Source organism: Balaenoptera musculus, chromosome 4 (genome assembly GCF_009873245.2).
Source record: "Balaenoptera musculus isolate JJ_BM4_2016_0621 chromosome 4, mBalMus1.pri.v3, whole genome shotgun sequence".
NCBI lineage: Eukaryota > Metazoa > Chordata > Mammalia > Artiodactyla > Balaenopteridae > Balaenoptera > Balaenoptera musculus.
Genome location: NC_045788.1, coordinates 76,320,196 through 76,341,600, shown reverse-complemented (window position 1 = coordinate 76,341,600; position 21,405 = coordinate 76,320,196). Strand labels below are relative to the sequence as shown.

General features: G+C 51.3%; 1 protein-coding gene across 1 annotated transcript in view; it reads left to right on the top strand.

Moving 5' to 3' along the window:
* The window catches only part of PDIA5 (protein disulfide isomerase family A member 5), a 90,876-nt gene that overhangs the window by 31,336 nt on the left and 38,135 nt on the right, over nucleotides 1-21,405 (top strand). The window contains exons 4-9 of the mRNA XM_036850150.1: nucleotides 2,378-2,461; nucleotides 2,718-2,763; nucleotides 6,684-6,776; nucleotides 9,753-9,813; nucleotides 14,690-14,757; nucleotides 21,307-21,398. Of these exons, the coding sequence (XP_036706045.1) occupies nucleotides 2,378-2,461; nucleotides 2,718-2,763; nucleotides 6,684-6,776; nucleotides 9,753-9,813; nucleotides 14,690-14,757; nucleotides 21,307-21,398 (444 nt within the window). The remainder of the gene's footprint in view (nucleotides 1-2,377; nucleotides 2,462-2,717; nucleotides 2,764-6,683; nucleotides 6,777-9,752; nucleotides 9,814-14,689; nucleotides 14,758-21,306; nucleotides 21,399-21,405) is intronic.

Here is a 21,405-nt window from a genome sequence, read left to right as displayed (position 1 = left end):
GGGGAACCTCCGTGCCCCTCCAGCTTCACCCAGTCTCTTTGGAATGTTGCTCCTAAGCCTGGCCTGGGCTCACCGGGATAGTGAGACTTTTCCACGGAGTGGGTTCGCGCACAGCCGGCAGGGATTGGGGTTGCAATGATGGGCCCCGTCGCTCCTCTCTCTGCTTTGTAAAGTCATAGGCAGAGGCTGCCAGCCAGGCTCAACGGAGGAGAGAGCCGGCATGGGGCTGCCTTGCAGTCTGGGTGCCCCTGCTGGATGCCAGCATGGGGTGAGGGGGGCCGTGGGCACCTGGACCTGGTTCCTGCTGCAGCCACTATTTGTTGTCACATTTGGGTGCACGGTGGGTGGTCACAGAAACAGTTGCACGCAGCAGAACAAAGCCAGACAGGGAAAGTGCCAAGGGAACAGTTATAAACATCCAAGTCGAGCCCTCCTGTCTCCCCTGGGGCAGGGAAACGGTGCCTCAGACGCAGTTACACACAGACCCTCTGCCTGTCAGTGTGGCTTCTCCACAGAGTGCCCTCAGGACAGTGCACCATCAGCGGAGGTGAGCCCGGCAACCCCACAGGGCTCTAGGGTAAGAGTTCAGCCACTGGGTGCGTGGGCTGCCCTAATAGGGCCTCCTGATGCACGCTCTCAGCCCTTCTGGGTCCCCTCTGCAGCCCAGCTTATCCCTTCTCTCTGGACTCCCTATCTCAGAAGGCCCTTTCCAGCCTGAGCGAGAGGCCACAGCCTTTCCTTCCTAAGTTCTTCGTGTGTTTCTTTAGTCCCCTGTTTGCTGGGGGTGCCGATGGGGGGCTGGAAGCTGCAGCGGCTGCAGTGATGGCCACCACAGGTAGGGCTACGCAGGGAGGGAAGGCTCTGGGCCTGGGCTGGGCTGGGCTGGGGGGGCCCTGGGAGTACCTGACACTCTCCCTCTCCGACCCACACACCTGTCCCGCAAGACACGCCTCTTGAACTGCAAATTGCACATTTACACTTAAAACGAGGTCCCATAATTTTGCTTGTCCATCGATGAGTGTGGCTTTTAGAATTGAGCTGAATGGTGTAATGAGTCCATCTGCTGTGGGGCTGGTGCTCAGCTGTGTGAAGCTGGTGGCTGTCGAAGGTGCTGAGGTAGGTAAACAGGTGGGAGCCGGCAGGACTTCCCTCAGGTGGCTGTCATCCCTGGCAGAACAAGGTTTCTCATGCGGTGTAGTCACCGGGGACCAGTGGGGGTGGGGGGGTGGTGGAGATGCCCTCGCTGAGTCCATTGAGATGTGGGGAAGGGTCCTGCAGTGAGGAGCAGGGCCCTGCGGGCACGGTAGCTGGCTGCCTCTGGCTGGCTGTTGGGCAGACCTGGCTGAATGTGGTGAGGTGGTGGGGAGGCTGTGAGAGCAGGTGAGGTCTCTGGGGGCGCCGGCGTAGGGCACAGGGGAAGCCGAACCTCGTGGAGGGGGCAGAGATGTCGGGGAGAGGAGGAAGAGCAGGGCAGGGCAGGGGCAGGTGTCAGAATCACCTGGGAGGCTCCTTAAAACACAGTTGCTCGAGGACCCGCCGGGAGCTTGGACTGAGCAGGTCTGGGATGGGGCTGAGAATTTGCACTTCTGACAGGTTCCTGGGTGGTGGTGATGCTGCCGGTCTGGGGACCACATGTTGAGATCCTTGGTCTAACGGAAAGGGAGCCAAGATTAGAGGAGGTCGTGCACGAGCACCCGGTAAATGGTGAATGGCGCCCGGCATACTCTTCTTATTAGACGAGTTGCAGGAGTGTGATATTGCAGACGCTAGCACTTCACCAAACCTTTCCCCTTTCTCTTTTCGGCTTTTGTCAATACCTGGTCAGATTTCATAACTCCTTCTACATCGCAGAACATTTCCCTCCTACTCTGGTTTGATGGTATATAGCAGGTGGCATACGGCACACATCAGAGGTTTAAACACAAAAACTTGCTGGGGCTGCAGGTAGAGCTTCTGAAGTCGTGATCTGCGGGAGGGTCAGGGAATCAGTATGCTTAAAAACTTCCCCAGGTGATTCTAATGAGCAGCCAGGACTGGGAACCACTATCCTGAGCTTATTTTCCTTCTTAGAATGGGCCATCTGCCTTCTAAGCTTTTGGGGCACTTCCTTTGTCTGGATCCATCATGTTGCCCCTTACAAGTAGTGATGTGTCCTCCCCATCTGCTTGCCCCTGTCTTTCCAAATCAGTCCAGATCCTGTTGGTTTCTCTACTGCCTCCTGTTCTCTGAGAACCCATGCGTAGTGAGGGCCTCACTTGCTACTGAGAATTCCAAGCTACCTGCCTTATTCTTGGGCCACCAGCAAATTTTACTCCATTAGCACCTTCGTGAGGGCTTCAGGTAACAAGTGCTTTTTCCTGACATTTGTGTTTTTCAGTGACGCAGAGAGTAGAAAATTGTGCAAGAAGATGAAAGTTGACCTAAGCGCAAAGGACAAAAAGGTCGAATTATTCCATTACCAGTAAGTACATGTGGGCATTTCCAATTTCCAAGTAAATGCTGAAAGCTTTCATTGGTATTCTCAGCAAACCGCGATTTTTAGTGAGATTAATTTTATTTCAGAATGGTTTTTTTCCTGTGTTTACAATTATTTCTTAAAACAAAAAACTTGACCTGTGTTCAATAACTGAATCTTAATTAAGATGCTGCAAGAAACCAAAGGTAAGTGTCTTCACAACCATTCGTGAAGTTAACACATTTTTCTCCTCATTTGACAGGGATGGTGCGTTTCATACTGAATATAACCGAGCTGTGACATTTAAGGTAAATTCCCCTCCCTCATTCTCAGCAGAGGAGGAGGGGCAGAGTGTACAAATGCCCTCCCGAATGACCTGAGGGATTCTCATCTCTAGAACATGGATCAACAGAATACCTGGAAAAGTTTGTAACTGTTAAACGAGTGGGGATAACCGACCTGTAGACAGTTTGTGACTCTGTCAGCAGCTGTCCAGTGAGACGTATGACATCATGCCCTCCCCTGCAAAGGCCTGAGTCTCCCTTCGCTGTGGCTTCAGAGCCCTCCCTCACCTCTGCAGTGGTGTCCACAGGGGCCGCCCACAGGCTGGAGGGGGCAAGCTGTGCCCAGGTGAGCACAGCATTGTAGGACCCGGGCAAGGCAGCACCTTTGGGGCTGATGCAGCTCATTGCAGATGAGATGCCCATGTCAGTGAGACGTTCCCTGCTACAAATGCAATTCAGAAGGAGATGGAAACGCATCAGTGAAAACAAAAATGGAGATCCTCTGACCTGCAGGTGCTGTCCTGTTCATCACGTAGCAGCTCCCCCAGCCCTGAGTCCTTCCACTGCCCTTGGGTTCTCCTCCTTCAACATGTGCATTCCCTTCCTCCAATCAGTCATCTTTTGCCTCTGGTCCAGGCAGCATCCCCCTGCCCTGTCTGGGGCCATGTGTTTCTTCTGTTCCAGCATATACTGAACCCACCCTCTCTGACTCTCCTGCTTCTCAGACTGCGTTAGACCCTGGGCTTCTCTCTCATTGTCTCTCTCTTTCCATCTGTTTCCTTCCATTCTTTTCTGTCTGTCCATCTGTCTGTGCAGCTGTGCCCCTCTCCCTCTGCCTCTCTCTCCCCACCTCCCTGGTCATTTCTTGTTTATCCACTAACACTTGTTCTTTTTTAAGTTGCTGCAGCTTTTACCTTACACAGGCTCAGCCTGATAACTCATCATCTTAACACCCACTTAACCACTTAGAGAAAATTCTCCCAACTAGAGTTACTTAACCCCTCTTATTCTGTGTTAAGCCTTCAGCTGAAGTCCTTGGAGGGAACACGTGCTCCGTAGGAATCAGATTTCGCTGGGTGGGGTGGGGGAGGTGCTGAAGGAGAGAGGGGGCGGGGGCTTCTCGTGTTGTGTTTGGAGGTTGTGTTCAGTTTATATTTAGCTGGCCCTCTGAGGAGTCTCTCCTGGGCTTGTGGAGCAGAGACCGGCAGCTGCTCAGAACCGCAGTAGCAGGAGAGGAGCCCAGGTGGTCTGGACTTGCCTGGGTGAGGGAGGCCGAGTTCTGGCCTCTGTCTGCCTCCTTACAAAGACCAGGTGTGTGGGACCTGCTTGCTCCCGTCCTTCCTGCGATTTCAGCACCAAGAAGCTGGAGAAGTGGGCTGAGCATTGTACGGGGTCAGGGTCTTGGGCAGAGAGAGGGCATCCTTGGTCCCAGGGTCCCCGAAGTGCATGGGGCCATCAAGGACTGGAGTAGAGTCCCTGGGGTTCTCCAGGGTGGGGGGCGATGGCGGAGCTCCCCGTGACTGCCTGATGGCTCCTGCTTCCAACAGGGAGCAGCCAGGAACAAAGCCCTCCTTGGTCACGGATCAGTTTTCCTTTCAGGGTTTCTCCTGAGCCTCTAACTCCAGAAGGATGAAGGAGCCCCCCAGCAGGGTGGGTGCACAGGCTCAGGCTGATGGTCTGGCTGTTGTTGCTGTCACCCTGTACGGTTCTGCGGGGGCCAGGTCACAGGGACTAGGCCGGGGTCCCTAGAGTCCAGAGGCCAGATAAATGAGAGTGTAAAGAGTGGGGAACTCAAAGAGGGGGCCTTCCTGTATAAGCGGCCTTTTGCTTGTCCGCCGACTGTCCAGCAAAATCCTTACTGTATATGAGTGGTGAGGACCAGAGGTGCCTGGAAGGCGAAATTCAGGGGGCCCTCGGGTGACCTCCGAAGGCCTGTGGCCGTGGGTGTGGTTTCCCAGCCATGCAGACCAAGGTGCAGGGTGTTGGGCAATTTCCCTGGGATTCAGAGCACCCAGAATAGGACAGCAGCTGATGGCAGTGTCCCAGGTGCTCCTCCCTGCAGACCTTTCTACCCAAGATCTTGTTGGTTAGACTGATTTGGAGACTAAGAACCTGTGGATGGAATTATTCAACTTCAATTAAAGAAGAATAATCACCTGAAAAGCAAAAGATTGGTAGTATGAATGTTTCAATTACTACATTAAAAGAAGTGATTATTTTTCCTTTTTCCATCCACGTTCGTCTTTTTTCCTTGATGCTGAGGCAGGCGTGGTGGTGCTAGCCCTTTAACTTACTAGCTCATGCTGGGATGGGACAGGAGCCTCCCAGAGCAGTAGGTCCTACCTATTTTGGGTTCCTAATCCCACTGAGAATCTCCTGAAAGCCATGGACCTTCTCCCTAGAAACAGTGAGCATGCATACATTGAAGGAAGTGTTTTCCTGTGAGTCTGGGGCTTCACAGACTCCTAAAGTCCACTGTGTACCCCAAATTGAGAGCACCGGCACTGGATCTTCTGGAACAGCAGGCGGGTGGGCACCTATAAGCATCTTTCTCACATGGCTCGTGGCTGTGAGTGAGTATGGGTTTCGGGGCGGCCCTGCTGCTTCCACTTTGGCTGGTATCGTCACGGTGAAGCTCTCACTAGGGACTGAGAGAAGGCCGATCTGCCTTTGCGTGGTGGAAATGGCCCACTTCTCTTGCCAGCAGGCATTTCACAGCTCTGTTTGGACAGACAGAGAGCATTACCTGAATGAAATTCTGCGAAGTCCTGGCTGTCTCCCACTCTCCCATAGTGCTCTTTCCAAATAGGAATTTCCAGAAATAACAAGCCTCCCAGGTCCTCTGTGTGTGACCGGTGGGTGGGCTGGATGCACAGGCTCACTACGGGGGTGTTTCCTTTCTCACCGCAGACCTCCCTCCCTCCTCCACCCCAGCACACCCAGTTCCTCATCTGCTCACTGGAGCTTGGTCAAAGTGGGCAGGAGTAACAGAATCTTGCATCAAACTGGGGGACACTGAGGGCTCATCTGTTGACTTGGACGGCCAGCAGCTCCCTTCCAGGGCTGGAGGGACGGAGGCCCGGCTGGTTTCTGTTACCCGTTTATGGCTCTCACAGGCTTTGAGCAGCATTTCCCACATGACTGTCTGAGAGGGAAGGGAATGCAGCTTCTGTCCTGGATCAGTGAACTGTGGCAAGTGGGGAGGGGAGCAGAGCGATGTGCCCCCTGTTCCTGCTCCATGTGTGTCCTGCCCGAGGGGAGCAGAGATTTGAATTTGCTCACTTGTCCACATGTCAAAGGCTAAGTAAGCCCTTTATCCTGAAGGTCTTGGTCCGTCTCGAAGGGGGTCTTTAAGGAGAGAAATCCAGCAACCAGGGGGCCACAGCGATGAGCACCCTGTCCTGGGGGCTTCCCACCTGAGCCTCACAGAGGATGATCAGGATCTAACACACTCCCAGACCAGTTTAGATCATGAAATACCAAGCCGGTTACAAGCAGCTGTGATTACTTGCTTATGCGATTGACAGTTTTAGTGGCTGCCTGATGTGTAAGTATCTTTGCACAGGATTGAAGACCTTTATTCAAATTGATCAGGGAGACTTTCTGGAGGAGGTGAGATTTATTAGAAGCACGTGCCTTTGTTTTGAATAAGCCAACTAATTGTCTCAGCTTTCCTCTCTTGTCCATGAAGAAGCATCGTAGGTGTCAGTGGACCAGAGTTAGGTGTCCTGTGGCTGAAAAGTCCTGATGGGCTGCATTTTTAGGGCCCTTAGGAAGCTGTCAGTGGGTGATGGTATGGCGCACCCCCAGTCGTTTGCCCATAGGGCACATGCATCCCATTCCAGGCACTCGGGTCTCCAGGTAGGGAATAGGACAGGTTCCTGATTCCCCCACCTCCCTCTTTTCCTGGCTAAAACGAGTTTTCCCTTCTCTGTTTTCGTCAGTCCGTAGTGGCGTTTCTGAAGGATCCAAAAGGGCCCCCACTGTGGGAAGAAGATCCTGGAGCCAAAGATGTTGTCCACATTGACAGTGAAAAGGTAATTTTTCCGTATCAGTTCTGATGGGCTCTGGAAGCTTCCCCCTTAACCAGGGTCTCCCAGGAGAGATGCCCAAGGAACTGAGAAGTGGGAGTATTTTGGGACCTCGAAGGGAGCTGGGCCAGCCCTAACATTTGGTTCCCCTTCCCAGCTCTGTGACGGAACTAACAGGAGATTACAGGCTGACTGCCTGAGCCCTTCCCCTGTTCTTCGCTGCCTTATATAATGTATTTTAACGTGTTTAGATTTTCCTTATAGGAATATTGTTTAAATGTTTTCTCCTCATTAGGTTATTCGGTTGTTGGGACTGCCTTTGTGTTTTGGGGGTTTTATTTTAAAGTGGGTTTTGTTTTTTTGTTTGTTTTTGTTTTGTGTTTTGAGAATAATCTGTGAGGTTTGGGTTGGATTGCCAGAGACTTGGGTCAGGTCTTCACAATTCTGGGTCACTGTGTTAACTTTGAACAAGTTATTTACTTCGGTTTCTGGATTTGGCTGGTGTGGGGTCTGGGGTCAGAAGGGTGGTTCTGATGTACAGTCTCCATACAACCCTGACCCTCCTCCTTTCAAAGCCTGCCCCGCCTGACCTGCATGTGCCTCTTTATCCATGTGTACCTGTGTTTGTATCATGCACACATGTGTGCCTTACTTGCTTGGCTGTGCCTTTACGTTAGGATGGGCAAGAACTTCTTTGTCATATTTCAAATGGCCTGTGAGGCAAACAGTGCTTTTTTGTAGATGGAAGGAGAATGTTCGTTTTTCTGTTGATAACATAAAATGTGCCTTTTATCTTCCTCTGCCTCCCCTTTTCATTTAAAATTATTGACTCTTGATGCTTGTTAGCTCAGAAGAAAATGATGCCATTTATACTTTCTGCAGGAGAGATCATGTGTGATCATCGTGGGCTAACCAAGTGGGCCTTTCAATTGAGGGGTGATTCGATTTAGGGGATGGGCATCAACGTTTCTGGGATAGAAAGTGCCAGTGTCCTCAGCTTGAAGATGAAGCCTTTTTAATAGGCATGTTGGGGGAAAGGAGGAGAGGCAGGTGTCAGGAGGTGGTGGCACCTGTGCCTATAGTCAAGAAAAGACAAACAGCCTAAACTGATGGTTTCTCCCGGGTATATTTTGTGATAATACGTGTTTTCAGCCTCTCTGGAAAGTGATTGCCTGCCGCCTCCCCCAAAATGTTCATGTCCTGAAACTCCTGAAATTGCTCTTCTGTAACTAGAAATATTAAACAGAAATATTTTTCCACACCTGTAGGCAATCCTCTTGTTATACTGTGTGCTGCTGCTTTTCTGCTAATAGAATCCCCACGTAAAATAACAAGTTCCAAATTCAAGTTTGAATTGCCGATTTCTATTTGTAAGCTTAGAGTTCCACACTTAATTTGAAGGTAATTAAGCATCTATGAATGTAATGTGATATTGTTACTGTTCAGGGTATGAAACCAAATTGCTACAGGCTCAGAAAAACCTTTTCTTCTCAGATCTTTTACCGGTTTTAGCTCCAGGGATTCCAGAAGATCATTTTCAAAGCATCCTCCACCCCTAGTCAGGGTCAAAGATCTTCGTTACTAATTCTGTCTTAAAATGAGTGCCTTAACCCGCTAGTTATGTAAATAAGAGTAAACATTTTCAGAATTTGTTATGCAATGTTTTAAATTCCCACAAAATATTTGTAATCTTTTTAGTCTAACTGAAAAATTATAAGTACTATATGTTCATTGTTGAAAATTTAGAAAATTAAGCTTAAGCATAAAAGAAAAAAAAAAATCATCCCATCCCTCCCCATTGAGAGATACCCACTGCCAGTATTTTCTGTAGCCTTCCAGGCTTTCTGCTTAATGCGCACATAAATATCGTTACTCACAAAAGTGTCATCACATTTTGTATGCTGTTTTGTAACTTGCTTTTCACCCTTACTTAATGTAACATGCACATCTTATTGTGACATGAAATATTCCTCTTCATCATTTTTAATGATGCAGTCGTATTCCATTGTGCGGGATGTACCATCATCTATCTACCTAATGCCTTGTTGCTGCCAGAAAGCTGCATTTTGAAATTTCCTCTTATTTTCCTTATTATTCAAGAGAGAAAAACCTCTAATTTTCTTCCATGGAAACTGGTTAGACGAGCTTATTTTAATCAAAATATGCTCTGTCATGGTGCTACTCCGCAGTCCTTGACAGATTTGCTTTTTCCCAAACATCATTGACTCTGGTTGGAAGAAAAGTCTCCTACCTTGCTTTACACTGAAGTATCTCCATTAGCACTGTTGTGACCATTTGTCTTTTTACCTTTATTATATTCATTTAACAAATGGTTATATATTGTCTGATAACGAGCCAGGCGCTGTTCTAAAGGTTTTACAAACAGAAATGATCCATTTAGCTTGTAGCCTCCCGGGGATGGGGGCGCATCTCATCCTTACACTCCTGTGTGCACCGTGGTCTCCTCGGGCCCTGGATGGTGGCTGTAGGGCTGGGCTGGGGGAGATTCATAGCGGTGGGTTAACCCCATGTTATGTGATGAGCAGATCCGCGCCTGGCCAAGTTGGCCCTCCATGAAAACAAGCACCACCACAACAGAGCCACTTCACAGATCGAATAAGAAGAGACAGCCTCACGGGACCCAGTTAGCTCCTTGCAGTCTTCATTGTTCAGTGGGGGCTGAAAGTAACGCTGGTAACCTGGTTCCCACTACTTCATCCCACCAGGTGGCCTTTGGAAAGCCATTTGTCCCCTCGGGCGCTCAGTTTCCCCATCTGTAACATGTGAGGTGGCTAGAATAGATGGTCTCGTGAGGGTCTTTCCACCCCTGATGTGCCAGGACTCTGCACTGCACCCCCAGCCCCCAAGTCAGACCATGGGATTTCCAAACCCCTACCGCACTCCTCCCGCCACCGTGGTTCCCCGGGAATGTCGTCTCCATTCCTGCGTTGTCTGTAACCTGCAGTGTTCTCTGTGCCTCAGGACTTCCGACGGCTCCTGAAGAAGGAAGAGAAGCCGATCTTGATGATGTTTTATGCTTCCTGTGAGTGACTTTCTCCTTTGGGTTCAAGTCAGACATTCAGACTCTGGGTGGGGCCGCTGGGGGCGCGAGGGGGACTGGGAGCTAGCCCCGGGCCTCCACTTAGAACGCCCGGTCACGGTGCTCACACCGTCTCCGCCTGCACCTCTTTTCCTTTGTCTTTGCCTTTTCGTCTGGCTCCGCCTCTCCTGCGGTCCACATCAGTTTTCCTCTCACTAGCTTCCGCATCCTTCTGCCCTCTTCCCCCAGCAGCAACATGGGTCTCTGCTCCAGGTCCCTCCGCCTTCCCCGCCCTCTGCCTCCTGCGGGCCTGTAGCCCTTTGCTGGCAGCCGTGTGCCCGGTGGAGCCGTACCTCGGCCTTGGCTCGCTCTCCTTGGCTGCTGCTGCTGACCGCCCGGAGCCTGGCCGGCCTCGGGGCGGCTGCACGTCCAGCTCTGGCTCCTGCAGAGCCACCTGGGAGGGCCGAGGGATCAGGACCAGGGAGAAAGGGGCCCACTCTTGGGGTTCGGTCTCTGTATGAGGCAAGAGGTTGTGGGAACAGCAGAAGGATCATTGAGATGACGACCAGAAGACCTGGGTTCTAATTCCAGCTGTGCCACCAGCAGGCTGGGCAACCTTGGTCAAGTCCTTCACCACTCTGTGCCTCAGTTCCCATTTCTGTAAGGGAAGGAAGGGGTTGGATCAGTGCAGTGGCTTTCAAACTTTTGGACTGTATTTGTAGTATTAAACATATTTTACATTGCAGCCCAGTACTATGGGTATATAAAGTGTATATAAGTAAGCTGAAAAGTTTCACTAAACCATACTTAACCCTTACTACTTGCCATCCACTCCACCAGATGTAGAGCACGTTGATATTCTCTTTTTCATTGTTTTATTTAAACATTAATTGGTTTTTCCTACTACTTCGTAACCCTCTAATAAACGGTCAGCAAATCATGGCCTGTGGGCCGGCTGCCTTTTTTGTAAATTAATTTTTGTTGGAACACAGCCACCTCTGTTCATTTGCACGTTGTCTGTGGCTGCTTTCAAGCTACAACTGTGGAGTAGAGTAGTTGACAGTATGTCCTCAAAGCCACGGATATTCCCCCATCTGGGCCACCTCTGAAGTCTAACTGGTCCCCCCCCACTCCATGGATTGAAAAACCTCGGATTAGAGCCTGTGTGTGGCCTCAGAGCTGTATCTCTGTGAGCTGCATGTGCCTTCAGGAAGCCAAAGGACTAAAGGCCGGAGCGAGGGGGTTGTGTGTGATGGGAGGTGGGTGTGCCCAGGCATGTCTGTGGCTCGAGTGGGTACCACAGGCTGTGGCACAGGGTTCTGTTTCCTCTTAAAAGCCTGCCTCCAATCCCCCTTCCTGAGAAGTTCTCCCAGCACAGGTTCCTCCCATCTCAACCCTGCTGACCATGCCTCCCCAGGCTGGATGCCCTTCTGTGGGTTCTGCCTGACTTGGGCCTGTGGCTTGTTCACTATGACAACAGCCTCTCCCCAGCCCATGTTGATTGCTGGGTGACCCCCACCCAGCCTCCCCCCACCCCTCCCTGCCCCAGGGGTGTGCCTGCCCATGGAAAGAGGCCCTGGAGTCCCACTTCCTATTAGAGCTGGCTCTGCCCAGGCGGTCTGCTCTTTAACCCCGGGTCAGTCTCTCTATTAATATTCACTTGTTGGTTTCACCCCTTTTTTTTTCTCCTTGGAGGGATCTTACTACCTGCCCAGCTGTGAATTGCTTCAGGAATTATCCTGCCTGCGTAGTCCCTTGAGGACCGGCCTCCCTTTGTTTATCTTAGAACCCTTCAGGTCTCAACACATTGGTTAAATGAGACTAAAACAGTGATGTCAGTATACAGTATGTGTCACAAGGCAGGGTCATGGTATAACCGTGCAGGTTTCAGCATAATGACAGTAGGTAATCACAGAGAGAGGTTCACTAGCAGTGTGCACCGAAGTGTGTGTGCCATTCCCCCTGCCTCACCCCGACTCCCCAGGCTGTCTGGAAGGGCGACCATCCTCCTCATCACAGCAGGCAGAGCTGCGAGCAGGCTTATTATCTTTGTAGAATAGAAAGATGGGACAGAAGAAGCTAGGTTCCTTGTAGGTGTCATAGAACAATGAGTAGTGGAGAGGGAGGGAGAAAACTCGGAGCTGTTAAGTTTATACTTGTGAGGGATCAGATTGGCTGGCCTCCTGGGTCCCAGGTATCCCCAGATTGTGTTGTTGCTGTTGTTTTTAATGAAACAAGCTTGTGCTTTTATTTTACTAGTCCAACCAAGCAGTCATGGCCTCATAATTCAGCTTATTCCTGGGAAACACAAATTCCCTAATTGGGAAGTCCTTTAGGATTCTTTGATCCTAAATGATCAAAGATTGGGATGAAGGAACCTAAAGGCAGTGGAAGCCTTTAGTTGTGACAAATCTCGGTCCCGAGGACCTACTGATTATTCAGTGAATGTTTGTTGACTGAATTAATGAGAAAATAAAAGGGCTGGTGCTCTAACTTTTGGGGTTTGAGAGTGGTAATTAGTCTTCTCTCTTCCCCTTCCTCCCAAGTGAATCAGTTGAAAGATAAACTCCAATAGGGATCACAGTACGAGCTCTATTTTTCGTAAAGTTCAAGTGGCAACTGGCTTGGCCCAGAGCTTCCTGTTACTCTTCCATCTCTTCTTCCCCTCAATAATTTCTTCACCCAGTACTCCACCCATGGGGACAGCTGGCTGACTGACACTTGTTTAGGAGTCACGGGGGATAATGTTGTTGCAGGCTGTAGACCGGCCGAGCTGGAGGAGAGAGGCCACACTTGTGAGGACAGGCAGTAAACTCCTGAATGTGACCCAGTGGGTGTCCCACTTCCTCCATCTCATCAAGTCACTGACTGAAGTGGGGGGTGAAGGGCTTCATGTGTGCCCCCTTCATCCTCTCTCCTGGGGAGTGGAGTGACATCCCCATTCCCGGTGGAAGTGTCACCCCACCATGGACGGGGAGGCAGGCTCTCAGGCCTTGTGCTGGTAGAGGCCCCCCTGCTGGTGCTTAGTTCTGCCCGCCCTCCCAGGTGTTGGCTCTACCCTCAGCCTGCAGGGCAGGTGTTGTCTCCACCTTACAGATGGGGAGGCTGAGGCTCAGACCGCTTACATTGCTAGCCCGGGGGTCACACAGGCAGCAGTGGTCAAGGGGTGATGCACACCTGGGTCTCATTCTCCCCTGAGCTGAGCTCCCGCCTCTGCCTCTGCCGTGCGGCCTCCCATCCCTACCACGTGGCATCCACCTGGTGGAGCTTGGGCACCCCGGGGAGTTGGCATTGCTGTCTCTGTTTCCATTCTCCTCTCCGAATCCCCACAGAGGGAACAAGGCCCCCTGACAAGTGTCACATTCCTCCCTTCCAGTGCTTGTGGGAACCATGCTGTGGTGGCAGCTGCTGGGGAGAGGTGCCTCTTGTCTTCTGAGGGCAGATGCCATGGGATTGCGCTGCAGGCTGACCTCACAGCAGCTCCTGTGTCTCCTTGAGTCTGAGCCCGCACTAACGGCATGTACTTAAGCTCAGGCGTAATGCGCTGATGTGTGTGTGTGTGTCCATCTGTTTGCCAGGCAGGAACGACAAGGAGGGGGCTGTGGGTATTTTGAGAGTTTTATGTCAAAATATCCTGCATTGCATCTTGTCTAGTAGACTTGGTGCTGGGGAGGTTCAGGTGGTCTCCGGGGAGTTTTGACCTGCTCACGGTTCTACGGTATCTATATCTGGCCCAGTGGCTGAGAGCAGCTCTCTACCTGCGTTACTCTGCCCACAGCCTGCCAAGGCATTAGCTAAACGTGGATTAGAGCTTGTCAATCTGCCGCTGCGTGGCCCTGTCCCCACTGTGTCGAGATGACATCCAGACTGACGTGGGTTCCAGGCAGCTTTGGTATCTGTGGCCTTCAGAAGCATCTCAGAGCCTGTTTTGCAGCAGAGCGGCTGTCAGAAAGAGTAACAGCCTTGTGTGTCAGAATTCCTCCTGTCTGAGGAAACTGGGGCTCGTGTCCTGTGGGGTCAGTGCCTATGTGTGGCTTGTTCTGGTTGAAGGGAAGGGGTGGGTTTAAATCAGAGTCTCTCTGAAGTAGTAGTGGGTGTTTGGGGCCTGGCTGTCTTGGCCCTGAGCCCCCCACATTTGGAGGTTTCACCACCCAGGAGGGGAGTGTGACCGTGGTGGACCAGAGAGGGTTGAGTCAAAGACATCACAGAGTTCCCCAGTGTCAGTGCTGGAAGGGGCCTGAGGCTATCTGGTCCAACACCCCTCATTTGCCGGAAGGGGCGGCAGCCCAAAGAGGTGACCTGTCAGGGCCATCCAGCAGGTCGAGGGAAGATGAGAACTTGAGTGTCTGATCCTGGCCAGCGCTCGGCTGCCTCTAGCCATGGTGTGATTCACTGTTAATGAAGGAAAAGAGGCAGAAAATCCCCAAAGCCACTGTATGTATGGTTGCACATTTTTCCTCCTAATAGCATTTGATTCAGGTTCATCTGCAGCCCCTGGCTGGGCAGCGAGGGGAGGCTTTTAGTTGTGCACGAAGGGGGTGCTTTCCTGGCACCTGCTGTGGCTCCCTGAATCCCCGTTGAGCTCATCCTCAGCTCTAAATTATTCAGTGCTTTGCCCTCCCCCAGCTGCTTCACATTTGCCTGTCAATCCCGCATTTATTGAGTGACTGCTGGGCTGGGTCCTGTTCATGCCATCCAGTTTGTCAGCTCTTGCGGGGCTGGGGCCTCTGCCTTTGTCCCCATGTGCTCCCAGAGCCTGGGGCAGCCCTGGCTTCTGGAGGTGGGATAAATGCTTGTTGGTGGAGGCTGGCCTGAGGGGAGAGAGGGCGGAGCATGGGGCCAATTGTAACCGTTTGGTTTTTCTCCTGCCGGTGACTAGGGTGCAGCGTGTGCAAGAGGATAATGCCGCATTTCCAGAAGGCTGCGACCCAGCTGCGGGGCCAGTTCGTAAGTGAGGCGCCATGGGCCAGGCGGGGCTGCCTGCCAGCTCCCTACTTCTCCCTCTCTCCCTGGGAGATGGCGGAGGACAGGTGCAGGGTGAGGGGAGAGGGCAGGTTTTGAAATCACGAGAAGGACTTACTCTATTACTGCTGCCCCTGCTGCCCCAGGCGTGTAGTTCAAAGACCTGTCCTCAGTGGATGCTGAGAACTCTCCAGAATTACTGGGACCAGGAGAATTTGGCGCCCGTCAAAGACCAGTAATGAAATAGCCAGGAAACCAGCGAAGCACGTTCGGTGTCGCCGAGAGGCCAGGGGCCAACAGCAGACCGTCAGGGGTCTAGAATGATGGGGGCTGGGCTCCAAAGCAGGCCGAGGCTCTCCCGATGCCGGGGAGCCCAGTGGCAAAGAAAGGGGGGCACGGTGACACCAAGGGTGGGCCCAAAGCACAAGAGGGTCCACGAGGCAGCCTCCTGCCCAGGCTTGCAGGGCTCTGTGGTTCCTGTGGGGCAGAAAGAACGTTGGAACCACAGCGGGGAGAGGCGGTGGGGAGCTGGAAACCTGAGCCCACGGGTTCTCAGAAGGAGAGTGTGCCGGGGAGCGGACAGGAGACAGGGTTGTCTCAGGGATGTCCACCTTTAGGAGACAGGAGGGGAAGGGGAGCCACTGAGGAAACGGGCCTTCAGAGAAGTAGGAGCAACCAGGATGGTCAGTGAGGGAGGAGGGGAGGCCGGGGCGGTCAGACCTCACCCAGGGCTGAGCATCAGTCACTGATGGGCCTGGTCGTCTCTGTGTGTCCTTCACTTTGCCAGGCTTGTCTCTTCTGTGCCATAGGTCTATCCATTTTTGCACTTACTCCGAGCCACAGAGGTTTGGGGGTTTTTGTTCTGTTAGTTTTGGGTGTTTGTTCTTTTTTTTTTTGTTTTGGTGGCAACAGAAAAATAACTGCTAGCTCCTCTGAGAGCATGGCAAAATCCATATTCCTTTCATGAAAGGTCATCAGGTGCCGTCTCAGTGGGGCGGGCCAGAGTCCCACCAAGGGAGTCCTGAGATCTTAAAACTGCATCATGATCTTTATGGATCAAATTAAGTTGCTGATTAGTTCAGAGTCAATTAAAAAAAAGTTTAAATGGCAGCCCCTAAGCATGGTGACAGCCCTGCTAGCTGGCCCCAGGATTGGGTTGCAAAGAACCAGCTGCTTTCTCTTTTGACCTCATTTCTGGGGAGACACCAACGTCCTGCTTGTTTCTCACTAATAAACTTTTAGCAACTTGCCTGGAGACGTTTGGCCCTGGGGCACACATATATCACTCTGGGGAAGTTTCACTTCACATTTTGGGGCCTCAATAGATACCATATTTTAAGATTATTTCGCCTGGAGAAGAGACTTAATTACCCACAGAGTTCTTTCTGCTGCACCCGCATACACTTAAGACAACCGTTCAGCTCACCCTCCTAACTCTGTGGTGCCGTGGAGGGTAAAGAACTCCAGCCCCAATCAGATCACAAATTAGCTGGCCAGCTCCGTCAGAGCAGGTGAGGTCTTGGTGCCAGTCTCGTGCACTTTCTGGAAGATTCTCAGCCAATGCTGCCTCTACCTGCCAAACTCAGCATTCCTCCAGGCCCCTCCTGTGCTCCCCCAGAGCCTGTCCCTGCCTTGCATGGTCATGTCTGCTCATCTTTGCTTTTGTTCTGGATCACTTTGTCCACCAGTTGATACTAATTATAATTAGGTTTTCTCACTGAGATGTGAGCTCTTGAGCATTTCTTCAGCACAGAGCACAGGCCAAGCTCAGAATAGGTGCCCAACACATGCTGATGAATGAATGAATGAGCATGTGGCTTACTGGGTACATTTTATTTTAAGCTCTATATTTACATTAAAAGCGATATTCTCCTTTTTGAAAGGAATTCAGAGCATCAGTTCCTAAGGACGGAGGCAAAGTGGGAAGGACGTTTGTGGGACAAGGGCCCTGGGTTCTTTTCTGGCCCTGGGTTCACACTAGGCTCACTTGCAAGGTTAGCCCTGAAGATTACTTGTTAAGGGTACCTGCTTCCAAAAATGGAAAAAAAAAACCCCAAAAAAAAGCCAGTGCCTGCTTCTCCTGCTTGGGCCCAGGTCAAGAAATAGAAAAAGGTGACCCTCCCAGTTCCCTAGACAATGTTATAGAAAAGTCAGTGGGATTGTTCAGGTACTCAGTGAGGCTGGCCAATCAAGCCCAGCTTTGGCCAGGTGTTAGTTACCTCTGTGTTATGTGAACTCATCCATTACTTTGCTTCTGTATTTTCTTACTTGGGGTTTGTTTTGTTCTGCTTTCCCCTTAGTTTCTTAGGAAAGCACCTTTTGAAAAGTTCTCACCCTTTCCCAGCTCCATAAAGGAGGAAGGGTCCGAGCCACCGGGGACATCACCTACTTCAGGAGGCCTCTAGAGGCCAGGGCTCATGGTACAGCCACAGCTTCCCAGGAACGGGGCAGCCAGAGGTGTGGATTCCTTTTTGTCCTTGCACACGGGGCAGAGATGGGCTGCTGGTCCCCTGAAATCAAAAGCTTGCCCCCCACCGCACTGCTGAAATCCAGCTGGGTTAGCACCTCCTGTTTCCTCTTCATCTCTGTCATCTTTGGGCCCTTTCTGGCTGGCCGTGTCTGTGGCAGGGGTTAGAAACCTTCCTCCTCTACAGATTTCTTGGGAGGTGTCCAACCTAATGATGTCATTAAGCTGGAAGCGAGGCTGGGTCAGGGATGCACAGCCTTTGCCATTTTCCAGACTCAGATCTGCCTCTCTTTTGCTGTCACTGATGTCTGGTGAGTCATCGGCATCTGTCCCATCTGCTCCTACTAATTGACATCCCCATCAGCAGCCGCTCCCCTGTCTCAGAGCAGAGCCCATCCTTGTCTGTCTCCTCTTCCCAGCCTTGCCAGTTATTGACATTGACACTGAGTCTTTTGTTAACCTGGGCCATGATGGGCCATCTGGGTGTAAACAGTGAAATGTGTCGGTCTCGGTGACAGATTTGTGCAGATCAGACTGTGGTGCTGGCTGTTACTAACCGACTGGGAGATCTTGGGCAAGTTGCCTTGGAGCCTCCACTTCCCCCATCCTTAAAATGAGGATGGTAACACCAACCCTGCCCACCTCACTGGGCTGTTGGAAGAGCGAATGGGCTGGTGTGTGGAGACACCTCTACAACCTGCAGACACTTCACAGATACAGATGACTGACACCTCCACCCGGCTCTCACTGCTCTGTGCTTACTGTTCCTTCCACTCACCGAACGGGGTGCTCCCAAGGGCCTGCTTTCCACCCTCCTTTCTTTCTTATTAACACATTGGAGCAAGGGCCTGGCACTGTACTCTCCTTGTCTGCTATGGACTGTCCCTCAGTGATTTGTATCTACATCTATAGCTCAGCAAAATGTAGCTCCATGGAGCCTGAGTCTCTAAGCTCCAGTACCACATGTCAGACTGCTTGCTTCCCATCTTGGTCTGGATTCTTCTCCCTGGGTCCCAGATGCAGGATGTCTAAAATACAATTCAGTGTCTTTCCATCTGGCAGGTGGCCAGCTTTCCTTCACGACTCCTCCCGAGCGCTGCAGGCTCCTCTGCCGGTGTGCCTTTCTGCCAGGCCATTGTCATCCATCTCTCCCCCTCACATCCTCCATCCTCTCCCTGCCCACCAGCCCAGGTCAGACCCTGGTTAGCCCATACAGGGTGGTTGCCAAAGACTGCTGACTTGTCTCCCTGACCTGTGACTTTCCCCTTGCAACCCCCGATAGCTCTCCGGCACCTCCTGAATAAAGTCCTGGTTTCTTAGACATTAAAGCCTGGTCCACAGCGACCTCAGTGAACTCGCCCAGCCTTCTCTCCCTACTCCCTTCTGTGTGTCCTACAGTTAAACCAACATGGTCTCAGTTCTTGAGCCACGTCTTGTTTTGTCTTGTCTCCATTTTCTCTTCCTGGAATGTCTGTGGAAATCTTACCCTCCTTGACCACTAGCTCACACGCTCCTGCTTTGTGGAGTTTCCTTCATGGTTCCTGTCACAACATGGGCTGGACACGAGGAAGATCATGTTGTGTCAGCCGACTGGCCCCAAGCACACATGGCTCGGTGTCAGGCATGGTGGCCCTAACTTCTCCTTGGGTTGAGACCAGTTTTGCCTCATTTGGATTCACAAACTCCAAAAAGTGTTTGTAAGTAGTTGTTCAAAAAAACAGTTATCTCATTAATAAATGACCCCAAAGTAGTCAGAAGTGCTACAGAAACTCAGAGAATTAAGAGTTCATCACAAGCAAAGGTGGTTTAGAAAGGCCGCGTAGGGGAGTGGGATTTGATTTGCCTTAAAAGATGGATGAGTCTTCGGTGGTAGCCGGCAACCTGAGCAAAGGGGGTAGAATACTCGAAGTCAGGGCAAGGAGAATACAGCATGGGTTCTGGGAGTGTGAGCAGATCTGCAGAGCTTCTTAGTGGTATTAGTGAAGACGGCTAACAGATTTTGACCGTTGTAGATACTTGTACCATCTCATTTAGTCTTCACAGCAACCAGAGGAGGGGGCTGCAGATGAGGAGACTGAGGCACAGAGGCAACTGTGACTTGCTCAAGGAAAACATCTACTGAGAGAGGAGTTAGGATTTAGACCCAGCATCCTAACCCCTGAGCCCAGGCTCCTAGCCACTGTGGTATATTCTCATCTGCAAGGGGCCCCAGACGGCAAACAGTCCAACTTCCTCCCTGTGCAGAAATCTCAGACTGTCTCATTCCTGGGAGAATTAAAAACCTAGACCCTAGCAGGTGCACAATTAAGGGTTTTGTAGGGAAGAAGAATTAAAAAACGAGATAGGGACCATATGGTCTTTGAGTGTGGAGTTAGACTTTAGCCTGCATTCAGTGGAATTGAAAGGTTTTGCACCGGGAAGTGGTGTAATGAAAGAGGAGGATGTGGAAGATTAATCTTGTGGTGAATGTGCACTGACACTGGGGAGATCAATTAGACATTTAAAAAGAACTCTAAACTAGACAATTATTACTGGAACAGGCTGCTGAATCAGTCTGGGGAGATGAGCAGACGGGGTTTTAGAGTGTTCCAGGGCTTCTAGTAAGTTCTGTCTCAGGCTTATTTTCCCTGTATTCCTTGTAGCATCCCACAAGGGGGTGGGAGAAAAAAAAAAAAACAGATTTAGCAAGCATTTATTGTGTGTCTGCTGTATGCCAGGCACTGTGCTAGGTACTTAAAATGGTTCATAAGATATGTTTAGACGCCTCTAGGGATGGAGCTGCCAGAGGCACAGGTGGCTCCCATCACCCAGGATTTGGTAGGAAATAAAGAACTTGAGCACCAGTTTTGTGCTAAAACCTCTGACTTGGGTCATCCCATTCAGTTCTCTTAAGAACCCTGTGATAGTCTCCTCACCCACACCTTCCAAACAGGGAACCTCAGGGAGGGTGAGTGACTTGTCCAAGGTCACGCGACTGCCAAGTGGAAAGAGTCTTCTGAATCAAGTTCACTGTCCACTGAGACTGCTCTTTCCCGTTTTCTCTCCCTATGCCTCCTTACATATTATTCAGCAAAATTCCGCTTCCTGGTTTCTTCTTTCTGCTTCTGTAACTGGTGCTGGCGTTTTTGAACTTCCTCTCCCCGCCCCTCTATGCCACCCGGCATTGTGGAACAGCCTTCTTGCATCTGACCACACTGTGTTCTCTCGTGAGAACAGATTCAAAGTCCTTTTTCCGGGCACCTGATCCTGCCATATAGAAAAAAGTTCCTGCTTCGGGAAAGGAGTTCTAGGGGACTCATTCTGGGTTGTTCTTAGTACATAGGCTTGTCATCTGTAACACAGCTACTACAGTTTCCCTTCCCCATTCAGGGGTGTTGGATATGTGGACCCCTGCAACCAGAACATGTTCAGACTTCAGAGATGATGGTCAAATGATGCTGTAGGTGCTGGTCACCCACAGGAGGCCTAACAGGGTTTGGAGGGAGGAGAGTTAGGCAGGCAGATGGTCATGAGAACCATGCAACCTCCTTGGCCACATTAACTGTGAGATCTGAGAATGTTGCACATGAAGCCGGGGCGGACAGACTGAGCTATCCAGGAAGGTGTCCAAGGACGCCTTAGAGTGGTAGAGTGACTCAGTGGTGATTCCATAACTTGGGAGAAGGGTACAACCTTAGTTGACATGGGCAGAGAAAAGGCATAATATGTACTTGGATGGCAGTGAACCCACTCTCGGACCTGGTTGACCTTGGTAACAAGGCCAGGTTTCTTCTTCAACCCTCAGAACTTTGTTTTGCTCTGGGATAGTTTTTCCCACAGGGCAGGCAGGAGGGAATGCCGGTATGGGGGGCAGCACTTGGGCCCAGATGACTGCTTCTTCCAGAGCACTGGGGCATCGTTCGCAGCTGGCTCGGGTAGCCTTGCTCCCCCGCTGCCCCGGGCTGTGCGTCAGACTGTGAGGCTTCGTCCCCATCGTCTGTTTCTGGTGGGACAGCTGGGCAGGCGTGGACAAGGTGAGGGCGTCTGCGGGCGGAGAGTGGACAGGTCTGTTCTCCCTTTGCTCCCAGGTGCTGGCCGGGATGAACGTCTACTCCTCGGAATTTGAAAACATCAAGGAGGAGTACAGCGTGCGCGGCTACCCCACCATCTGCTATTTCGAGTAAGTC